The 12,302-nt window shown below is 35.5% G+C and overlaps 1 protein-coding gene across 1 annotated transcript; it reads left to right on the top strand.

Moving 5' to 3' along the window:
- The first annotated feature begins 6,905 nt into the window (after positions 1-6,905).
- On the top strand, positions 6,906-11,537 carry LOC148611396 (uncharacterized). The gene is made up of 6 exons (XM_088591905.1): positions 6,906-6,999; positions 7,248-7,514; positions 7,853-7,958; positions 8,316-8,387; positions 8,653-8,898; positions 9,523-11,537. The coding sequence occupies exons 2-6, from the start codon at positions 7,263-7,265 to the stop codon at positions 10,764-10,766; spliced, it is 1,920 nt and encodes a 639-aa protein (XP_088448031.1). The 5' UTR covers positions 6,906-6,999; positions 7,248-7,262; the 3' UTR covers positions 10,767-11,537.
- Positions 11,538-12,302: the final 765 nt, after the last annotated feature.

The raw sequence follows: 12,302 nt of genomic DNA, 5'->3' as shown, positions 1-12,302 counted from the left end.
TCCAACGCTAACGCTACATACCAACGTCAGAAACCAAATTGTCATGACTTGTAACGGTCTTCATATCACTCCCCGGTTTAGGCACTTGCCTGTCAGAATTTTAGAATTTTATATTTTTGTTAGATGGTAAGTATGACCAGTTTAAACAAAACATGTATGATGTACGTTTTGATTTTTTTTTAAAATTTGATTTAAGCGTCAGTTTTTGTATGAATCAGGCAAAATAAAAAAATCAGAAACATGCATGTCAAAACCCCACCGATCTGACAATGTAATTTCACTCAAGGTTGCATAATTTTAAAAGGCCATTATTTGATCTCTGCACCACTGGATTTTGTAGATTTTTTTTCAATAGAATGTTAGGAAAAAGATTTTTTGACAGAGTTATCTGCCCTTGTAATGTTCATCTTCGATGCATTCAGGGACTTAAATACACTCCCTGGTGCATTTCAATGAATTAATAACTCAATTTACCAAAGTAATATGAAACATCTTGTCCTTTATCCATGATTCTGATGGCGCAAATAGTCAAATTAAACTTTCAAAATGGTGTTTTTTTTATACATGTTTCATCCACTGCCTGATTCTCACAGAGACTGATAATTAAATAGTCAGGATTAATACATTAACCTCACCATCATCACTTGACTATGGTGTGACAGGGGTACATTGTAAAGAAAATAACTTAAATAATTTATGATTATTTCATAATTAATTCATTGGTAAACCTAGTTTAAATATATGAATAGTACGCATTCATTCAAGTCTCGCGAAGGGAAAATAACACAGTGGAATTTCTCAGTTTTACACAAATCATTTTTTTACCATTACTATAGATCTAAGTTTCTGTAATATTTGACATTTTCTCTTAAACTAGTTATACACGGTACAGTCAAATCTAATTTACACTTAGGGGACAACCATTAGATTCTTAGGGGGCCCAGCAGATTTTGAAAATAAATAATCTGTCCCTGATTATTTAGGAAATAAATAATCTGGTCTCATCATACAAGAAAATAAATAGCCTGACTTTGCAAATTGCTAGAAAATAAATATTTTGACATTGGCTAGTGAACTGAAAATAAATATTCGGATCTTGGCTAGTAAATTGAAAATATATATTCTGACCTCCTCAAAACCTTTCAAAGAAAATTTGGTTTGCTACGCTCGTCAGAGTTTCATTAATTAGAAAGTTTGCATGTTTGAATACTCCGCAAGTTTTATATAACACCCTAATATTCTCCAATGGCAATACTAAATGCATGTAAATAAATGACTTTACTGGGGTAATGTGTAGTAGTCTATGGGCTGGGAGGGTCCACAGTGCATTCCTCATCAACTTCATGGCGATTTTAGGTACCTTTATACCTCCCATTACCGAATTAATTTGTCGCCAAAGAATATTCTCTGATTCTTTATCAGTATAAGCCTATATTTGTAACCTACTGGGTCAAAAAGCCAAGATTTTTGTTACTCGATTGTTTGAGCGTCTAAGTCTTCCTTGGACAGCATATGTGAACAAACTAAACAAATACAGATATCATCATGTAGCCCAATGTCTCAACTTTTATAATGGTACCAAAACATTTGCAGTAACACTTGGGGTTTTGGGGTAAAATGAAAAAATATACCCCTATCCCGCCAAAAAAATCGCTCAAATTGACATATTTGTCAATGTCAAAACCGCTAGAGTATTTATGCTTCAGTAAAAGTTAGCTTATTTGGTATTTTCTGTGTAGCATTAACCCAATTAATACTTCTGGAGTTCTTTTGATGAATTTTGGCGATTTTTGTAGTCAGAATTTATCAAAAAAAAAAGGAAAAAAAACGAATAACAAAGAACATACAGGATGCTAACTTATTAAATCAACATTTTGCATAAAATTTCAATTTTGTCTCACAAAATTGACTTTTGTTATTTAATTTCCATAACTGGTAACACAAGTCAATTTTCCAAGGCAAATTAGTTAATATTTGCATACATATTTGACAACATTAAATTTTGTCATGACTTTGAAGAAGAATTACCGAAACTACGCAGACTTTTTGTATCGCGCTAGAACTCTAACAAATAGGCTTCTGGAACAGGGTTATGTTGCTACAAGATTGAAGTCATCACTACAGAAGTTTTATGGTCGTTATCATGAACTCGTGGATCGTTATGGTGTATCCATCAGCACCATGAAAACTGATTTATTCAACTGGTCATAGTTTTCCTTCCCTCGTTTGTCTACCCCGGACTTGACTTTTAATGAGCAAATCGGCGGGTGTTTCTAGAAAAGCAGAGGACGCTTACCCTACCGGTGCACCTGGTTCATGCTCCCAGTTTTTAGTGGAGTCCGAGTTGCTCATTTACTTATGTTACTTTGTACGTATGATTTTAGTTACTTTATGTTCTTTGTTGTGTATATCTGTTTTCCGTGTCTGGTCTTTGTCCCTGGATTACATTCTTTTGATTACCGCTATAACATTGGTTCCCTTGATTACTCTTACAAAATTGAAGTTATCATAAAACAAGTCTGTATAACATAGTTTTCTACGACAGAAATGATCTTGTTATGACAGAATTCAATTTCGTGTACACAAAATTGATTTTGATTACAAAAAAGATCAAGTCCCAGGGTTCGACGTTAACTTTTATATTCACTTGTCCAGTCGGGCAAGTGACATATGTGATTCACTTGCCCGAAATATTGAAATACTTGCCCGGAACTTTGTGTCACTAAATAGTGTTTAAACCAGAAACCCTTGTTTAATAAGACGTGGATGGCAAGAAACTGTTCAACTATAATGCAGATGACAGTGCAGATCATGCCATTTTCAGAATCAACAATGCCATCAAAGTCTTTCAGCCATCCATCATTAAACCCACGTTTTCGTTTTAATTCATAGTCAGCTTTTGTATTTTTCTGTGGAATTTTGGGGACCCCAGTTACCCCAAAACAGTCAAGTGTCCCCTGCTTGGCCATGCTTACTCCCTCGACACTTGGGGAGAACTGATTAATTGCAAGCCAAATAAATCGAAAAGCCGTCATATTTTTTGCGGGAATAAGGGGTAAAACAAGAAGCAAAGAAATTACAAGTATTCATGTGAGGAGTTTTTATTTCACATCTTTAGTTTAACAAATGGACAACAATAACTATCTTCAATCGAATTTTATTTCTCTTTTTCTCTCATATTTTCGAAGTTTTCGATACAGATTTCTTACAGTTTTCCAAAGTAAGAAATTCCATAAATAAATCGCGATGTTTAATTGGATAACGAAAATAGATGTACAATTGGACGCATCCGATTGGTCGACATTAATATCATACGATCTATTTTTGGCTAAGGGAAAATCAGAAAACTATCCAATGATAATCTAGGTCAGCAAGGTCGGGAAGAACGGCGAACTATACAGAAGTAATTTTCGATGTTTTAGAGCTGCGATGATCAGAAATAATGTAATTTAGGCACATATTTTTTTCACTTGCCCAGTCGGGCAACTTTGATGTCGTTTTTACTTGCCCAGACCGGCGATTTACTTGCCCCGGGCAATCGGGCAACCGTTAATGTCGAACCCTGAGTCCTATTCGGCGCCCCGTAATTGAGGATGTATTTTTTTCCAGTCTATCTCTTTCGTTTCACAACACTAAATATACACAAAACTAGCTACAAAAAATACGACGTTTTCTAAACTTATCTTTTATTTTTCAAGAAACATATTTATCGCTATTTTGCTATCCCTTTGATCTTGCTATACGATAATTTCCTATCTCACACCAGTCAATAACCGCTAGTTTCTATGTCCTCGCGTGACATACAAGCAACAGCGTAGGAATATTTGACGACCCAAATAACCGTCTGTTTGTTTACTGTGTATGAAATAATGCCTAATTTGTGGTAATATTGTCTAGTCCACAATGGAAAATGATTAAATACAGTAAGTTATCCCATTAGAATGAATAAATACCAAAATTACTTCACAAATTTTAAACGCGACCGATATAGTTAACCGATTTTTTTTTTCAAATGACGTATATCACAGCTGCACAACATACGTGACGTCATGCAGCACGTTGCCGAAAAATAGTCCCGAAAGAAAACTTTGCAGCGCTAATTAAATTTACATATTTCGTTCCGTTTCTCAGTTAACTGATACCCTAATCAAATTATAAACAATTTGATTGATTGATTGATTGATTGTTGGGGTTTAACGTCCGAGCAGCAATATTTCAGCTATATTCAGACGATGAACATGGAATATATGATAAAATGAACATGAAATAATGATGAAATGAAAAATGGGGTGGGACACAAGGATAATAAGGTCGACAAATTTTGATTGCCACAAGATAAAAGGGAGGGATGGGTAGTATCGGGCAAGTTAGCCTCCTGTGGCGGAGCGCAGTTTCCTTCTCCTATCGAATACCACAGCAGGGTTCTTTAACGTGCGAGTAACGTGGCATCTTTCCCAACACGATGCACCACTATGTTTGCGGTCAGGTTTTCCGTATTATAGCCTGACAACCCAGCATGTAATACGCCAGAGTTACCCCATTCCACTACCTGGGGCACACAACTCAGCTGCTCTGTGGTTTCTGAGCACTATTTAGTCGCCTTTTACGACCAGCTTAGCGCTGCTGCAGGCCTATTCTTTTAACACCCGGACCTGCACGGGGCATAAACAATTTGAATATATCGAAATGACGATATAATCATATCGATATAACGAATTAATATATTAAATCATCATGTTATTATATTAACACAATGTTCAGCAGAACACAACAGACAATTAAATTGAAATATGCGATGCGCATTCAGTTGTTTCTTTTCTGTGTTTTATAAACTCATGTATATAGAAAATTTAACGTCATGCGACTTCTGAGTCTTAAACCCATCTGATGTCAATCAAAAGCACTTCCGGTTGATAACCGCCTTAAACGTACTTCCACCGCGAAAGAGATCTGGCGGGTGAATATTACAATGTTTCAAATTGGTTATTTCATATAAATGCATTGCCCGTTTTTACAGTCTAAGGACTCTTTACGTTGACGCAATTCCAAACAGTTAGAGTGGGGAAACGCTCTCGGACTAACGTGGGGTCTGAGAGTAGGCCAGAACGCCAACAGAGCAGCACAGCCGCTAGTAGGACATACTCTGACTGAGTTCTTCGTTCAGGTATCCCGAAAGCTGGGCTTTGCTACCTCCAACTACATGTACTAACAGACATCTACTAACACAATCCACGTAATGGGCGGTCGTTCGAGATCCGTAGGGATAGTCAAGACCGTAGAAACCACCAATCGGAATCCGGTAAGTATAAGAAATTATATTTTACATAATTGACTGTCAAGGAAACATTCATATATATATATATAAGGGTCTGAAAAATTCCCAACGATGTTAAAACTGTCAAATTTGCGATGCAAATTTTTGGTCGTTCCCTCCGCGGGGCTCGAACTCGTACCGCAGTGACATCTATGTAATCCATGTGACATCTAATGTAGCCTAGCTGGCCGAGTGGTCTGGGGCGCTGGACTTAGTGCAGGCGGTGTTGCCGTTGATGTCACAACGGTACGAGTTCGAGTCCCGCGGAGGGAACGACCAAAAATTTACATCGCAAATTTGACAGTTCTAACATCGTTGGGAATTTTTCAGACCCGTTTGTATATAGGAATGACCCGGTCAGCGAAAGCTGTATTTTTTATATGGCCGAGTGGTCTAGGGCGCTGGACTTTGTGCAGGCGGTGTTGCCATAGATGTCACAGCGGTACGAGTTCGAGTCCCGCGGAGGGAACGACAAAAATAAGTTTGAACCGTATTTTATTATCGCCTTTGATATCCATATGTGGATTCCACGTGATTGGCTACGTTTAAAACTAAAAATAGGTTGTCAAGATTACATTGAGAAATAAAATAAATACGAAATGAAACGAAACAAAAAAAGAAAAAAAAGAAACGAAATTTAAATTGAAATTTTGTATCATCAGTATTGTGTGGATGTGTAGTTCGAGTAGTAGTGAAAGCGCTGATCCTGTTGTAAAATTAATCATTAATACAGATAGAACAAATTACCATCAGCGGATTAAATAGAAGTTTTTTTGAAATACCTATTGATATATCTCATGACTTTTTATGTTCAACGCCATCGGCGCTTTGATTATATATACAACTCCTTTATCATGTTCGTTTATATACACCCCTTTTTCACCAATTTTTCTTCTTATTTATGCTAATCTATTTATGACTATATAAAATTACATTCTTAATCTCATGTATTAGGAAATGTAATATATAAATGGATTAGAGAATTATCCAGGGAACATTTCAAACAGAAATCAAAAGAACACATTCCAAGGATATGGAGTAGACAGGAAAAAAACATACAAACTCAAGAAAAAACATGAAGTAATCAAAAAACAAGTACACAGAAACAAAAGTAAACGAGCAACCGAACTCAACTAAAATTGGGAGCATTGATATCGATTTAATGCTGTAATTAAATCGAGATAATGATATAATACACGTATCAATATACATTAAATAGAGATAACGATTTAAGGTCATATAATTATATCAAGATACTATATATCGAGATAATATTCAACATATTTTATGTATGTCCGCACTGGGCTTCCGTATACTGGTAGATCTATAGAAAAAACACTAAAATATTTCTTATTTTTTACTATCTCAACAGGTTACGCATCATACATCAATATCAGTTTCTGATTGCCTATCTATAATAAAAATCATGAATGTATAAGTGAATAACAAGAAAGTTTCTCAAGCTGTTTCTGGCGAATAATGCCGAATCGTTTTCCGATTACTCACGACAGGCCATGATCATGCACTAACAACGTCACATTTACGTCTACTTATTTTGACGTCGCCAGACTCCATTAGCGACGTCGCCAGTTTCAAGAACAACTTACCTCACAACAGTCTGGATAAAGTTTGATCATAGAAAAAACAAAGAATTTGCGGACGTATCGTGTAGTATTGTCAAACAAGTAAGTTTAATCTTGTTTGTATTTCAGATGACAATTTTCTTATATATATTTTTTCAAATGAAATGTTTTGTTTTTTTCATGGTTTGTTAATTGTATTTTTTGGTGGGTGGTCCATTAATTTTATATCCAAAAACTTTTTGAAAGTCTTAAACAATTAGCATTAATCTGATGTATATGCCTATTTTAATACAAAATAATTTTTTAGAGAATTAATAAACGTGTATACTATAGCTTTATTTATTTTCCAGTGTGTGTTTTGTAGAATGTTTCCTTTTCGGTCTCCAGAACAACTTATCATCGAGTATACAGAATACTTGTTCCGCACAAAAGTGGAGAAGAGAGTTTATTTAGATGAGAATTTTGTAGAATACGTGGGCAGTTACGTATATGGTATCGTAAAGGAGTCGGCTTCTCTGATGGCAGATATGACATCACGTATTTACAACCAAGCCATTCTTCCAATAGTGACATTTACCTCGGATACCCTTTTTCAGCTTATTTCATCTTCAACAGATGTAAGATTATCATATAAATTGGAATTACTATCATTTCTTCCATATCGCCTAATATTTAGTCTCTTCTTTGTTTTCTGGTCATGGTCACCACGACCATTCTGTGTTTAGTTCGGAAAACTCTTGTTTACTATTTTTTATTCTTTCAATGACTTTTTCATCTATTTGTTTACGTTTTGCTGATGTTTCATACTTCTTCATTCTTTTTTATAACATTTTTGTTTGTCTATTTCAGTTGCCTTGTTTTTTCTTTCTCTTTACTTCTGTCTTTCGCTAATTTCATCACTATTATTCTGTTTACTATCAATTCACTCTCTTTCCTTCCTCTGTTTCTGTAACAGTTTCTTGCCGACTTCAGTAAAATTCAGATGGTGTGTATTATGGTGCTAGGTTGTCTGCTCTTCGGTCTAAACAAATCCATTAGAACCACCAGGAAGATTAAGAAAGGTACAAAATTAAATTTTTTCATATACCTATTTGATTTGGAACGGATTATCAAATCGAAAAAAAAAAACAAAGTGTGAACTTATAACCGATTCAGAAACTGTATGGAATTCTGGGATTGCTATTGTTGATGACGTCTCTTATTGGTCAAGACGTATTTCAGGAGTACGCTGCGGCGATGCAACGTAGTTAAATTTCTGAATTTGGTTCGTTCACATTGGTGTATTCTACAGATTACACGTTACTCTTTTCTTCTTCAAACGGCCAAATGAACCATCCAGATCAAAACTGAACATAAATTCATGTGGTTAACAAACAGATGTAACCCACTCTGTATATATGTATACGCTTTCTTTTCAGAGCTGAAGACGTACAAATCAATCATGAAACATGTTAAGTGGCAGTGTGACATGGCTAGGTCAGATATGGAAGGTGAACATTTGTTTTCAGAACTAGATTAATAAAGCAAATGAACGTACATATTAATGAAATAATATTAATAAAAAAAACTTTGAAATGAACACTGAAAGGTTCATGCATATACATGTAGCTTTTTTAGAGGGGAGGGGGTAAAATATTTAAATTACGGTATACTTGGAAGCAAAACTGTGTTTGAGTGCAATGAAGTGTTGATAATAATTTAGTACTAAGCTTTGCAGAGAACATTTCTTAATAAAGTATACACATTATTTTGCAGAAATCACTAGAAGACTTTCAAAAAATAGTGAATCAAGAATTCCATCAACCCTATCCAGAATGGAATATTTATATAATATGTTAGACACAAAATACCAAATTCAACATCGCCTGGATACAGACAGTGAGTTCTGGACCCCACTGATCATGGCCGAGGTTAAAAAACTAGACCTGTACAATAAAATTTGGCGAGATGGGACAGGGGTCGATAGGGTCAATGAGATCCGAGACCTTGGTCGACATGTTGGTATGTATTTTCCGTCATTGATTTTGAGTGATTAATTCCTAATTTCAGAAATAATGTTTGTAGTTTGGGCATTTTATATTACATTTTCATGGTTATCAGAAAAAATGAACTGTAGACAGGAGCACGAAATCTGCATTGGAGTTTTATGTTTTATAAGGCCTTAAGCACCCATCATTTAATGTAAGGTAAAAAATGAACCGAACCAATAAACAAACACACCATAAAATTCATTCAGTAATGCATTCTATTCTCTCCATGACATACCTCAACATACTCCATATAGACAACATGAGATATCCACTTGATCTTAAAACAGTTTAGCTATGGACTGTGATTTCAAAGAGAGAAACAAATCGGTTCGGGTTTATGCAACATGCATATTTCTCACCCTAGATGATAATAAGGGCTAATAACATTATTCACTTGTGGGCCCTTTGTATTATGCTCCTACACATTAGATAAAAGTTACTTTCACTAATGTGACATAAAAAAATGATTTCCAAACCTTCATGACACTTTCATATTTTGAGTATTTTTACATCGACATCGCAGCGAAGAATTCCTTGTGAACGACTGATTCTTCTTCAAACAATGTAGGTGCCAATAAATCTGTTATATTTTCAGATATTGAGGTAGCAAGAGTTAAAAGTCAACTTGAAACTCTCAAAGAAAGCATTATAGAGATGAAAAACAATCCCAATCTGTGCTTTGACGAACTCGCGTTCTGCAATCCTGATGGCTCACCAATAGAATTTTTTACTGCAGCTGGAAGCTTTAACTGTACTCTAGAATTTGAATCCAAAGAAGGTGAACTCAATTTGGAGTCGACATCGGCCGATCCTGCTGAAGTGTCGAGCTGGGCTGAAAGAGTAGAAGCCGCCGAGGCAAACGAAATCCGCTCGGGCTTGACATCTGATGACTCCACTAAAGGGTTGAGCTGGACTGAAAGAATCGAAGCCGACAAATCAAATGAGCTCAGCTCAGGCTTGACAACTGCTGGTTCCACTGAAATGTTGAGCTGGGCTGACAGAGTAGAAGCAGCCACTACAGAGGAACTCGACTTTAGCATACGTTTGACATGGGCCGATGAAAACGAGGCGACAGAGAAAAATGAGAAATTCACAAACAATTCACAAAGGAGCTTTGCTGATAAAGTTGACACAGCAGAGACAATTGAGTTGAATTTGGCTAACGAAGAGGCCAAATATAATAACTTCAATGGTCAGGGTGAAATAGTCGAAGCCGCCAAATCAAATGAGCTCAGCTCAGGCTTGACATCTGCTGGCTCCACTGAAATGTTGAGCTGGGGTGAAAGAGTAGAAGCAGCCACCACAGAGGAACTCGACTTTAGCATACGCTTGACATGGGCCGATGAAAACGAGGCGACAGAGAAAAATGAGAAATTCACAAACAATTCACAAATAAGCTTTGCTGATAAAGTTGACACAGCAGAGACAATTGAGTTGAATTTGGCTAACGAAGAGTACAAATATAATAACTTCAATGGTCAGGGTGAAATAGTCGTCGCAGTCGCCAAATCAAATGAGCTCAGCTCAGGCTTGACATCTGCTGGCTCCACTGAAATGTTGAGCTGGGCTGAAAGAGTAGAAGCAGCCACTACAGAGGAACTCGACTTTAGCATACGCTTGACATGGGCCGATGAAAACGAGGCGACAGAGAAAAATGAGAAATTCACACACAATTCAAGAATGAACTTTGCTGATAAAGTTGACATAGCAGAGGCAATTGAGTTAAATTTGGCTAACGAGGAGTCCAAATATAACAACTTCAATGGTCAGGGTGATAATGGAGATGAAAAATTAAGCTGGGCAGATCAAGTGGATGCCGTTTATCCTTTAGAAGATTAAAAATTCTAACTAAGCAGCCTAAGCTAGGCTGCAGAGGAAGCTGAGCAACTGGTTCAGATGTAAACGGAAAATTAACAATATTGGTACCTGTTACTCTAGTTTATTTCTATTTAAAAAAAAATTGTTTGTTTTCAAATAAGCAAACACTTGATTTTTTTTTTTTTGTTTTTTTTATATTTTATTTTGTAATAGACTGTGTTAATTTTACTAGTGTTTGTTTTCACACAGACGACAATTTGTTTAAATATGCAGTAGATATCTTAAGATTAATACTGTCTTCAATTTACAACTAATGTTTTTTTTTTCATCATTCAACACACAAAGCTTCAAACTTGTTATAAATCTGTCGTTACGTTCTTTTAGACACGTTCTCTATTCTATTGTTATTTCTGATATGTTATCATTACTTGAACGTTTATTTCCGATGTCCACTTAGATTTATCAATCCCTGAAATGAAAACTTTAATAGCAACCCTGACTCTTTTTTTCTCGTTCTATTTCAATTTGCCATAATTTTCATTAGATAGGTTTATATGCATGTAGTACATGTACCGTCATGCAGGTCATCAAGTTTTATTAATCTGTAATTGTTATGTTCCTAGTTTTATTAATTAATCGTTCCGTCCTTATTTTTATTAATTTAACATTATATTCTTAGTTTTATGAATCTATTGTTACGTTCCAATGAGATTCATCATTTCTGAAGTTTTGCTATTACATACATTTTGATTTCTTATGTTTCACCATGTTCAATGATCATTGTATTAAAATTATGTTACAGCAGAAATACTTTGTTCTATTGAGAGTTATCACTGGAAGACAAAAGTGTGAAGTGTAAAGGTCAATGTTGATTCTCTTCATGCTTTTTATAAAGTTTTATTGAGTGAAGATGTACACTACTGCACTTTGGTTTCCAATTCGTCTAGCTGATAGGAACGAATACGTTCCAATGGACCAAGACCTTTTTTTTTTTTATCAAACTCTATACACTACAAAAATATGTATCTATTAACAAAAATATGAATAGAGGCTGCATGATCCAGAATATTGCAAATGGGTCCGATCAGAAATTACTATGGGGGAAAGGGGGATCCATGCTTAATAATTCGCTCATTTTTCCCAATCAAATATTGCACTGAATTTACAAACTTTTTCAACATAAGGGGGTTCCAAACCAAGGATGCGCCTCTGCCTGGAATATGTTTAACAATCTAACCTAGCTTCACCGCACCATTGATACCCGAACCCTGAACCAATATATTATCTTACTGACTTCCCAGATATGTATCTTAATATTTTGTAATAATACGTCATTAAAAAAATCCTAGCAAAACTCGATAGCCGATCATTCTACTATTATTCTTGACAGTATCGTGTACATTTAGTAACAATTTTTCGCAGAAGGGTCCATTCTATTTTCACAGGTAAAGCATTTTGTCTACTCGATAGCCGATCATTCTACTATTATTCTTGACAGTATCGTGTACATTGAGTAACAATTTCTCGCTGAAGGGTCCATTCTATTTTCACAGGTAA

The sequence above is a fragment of the Perna viridis genome, chromosome 7, assembly GCF_037379345.1.
Source record: "Perna viridis isolate PV_CMFRI_1.1 ecotype Kerala chromosome 7, ASM3737934v1, whole genome shotgun sequence".
Lineage (NCBI taxonomy): Eukaryota > Metazoa > Mollusca > Bivalvia > Mytilida > Mytilidae > Perna > Perna viridis.
Note: the sequence above shows the minus strand (reverse complement) of the source record. Positions and strands in the feature narration are given on the sequence as shown.

Coding starts and splice junctions, on each gene's coding strand:
- LOC148611396 (XM_088591905.1), top strand. CDS start 7,263: ATGTTTCCTTTTCGGTCTCCAGAACAACTTATCATCGAGTATACAGAA. Junction 8,388..8,652: donor GGCTAGGTCAGATATGGAAG/GTGAACATTTGT, acceptor ATTATTTTGCAG/AAATCACTAGAAGACTTTCA. Junction 8,899..9,522: donor AGACCTTGGTCGACATGTTG/GTATGTATTTTC, acceptor TTATATTTTCAG/ATATTGAGGTAGCAAGAGTT.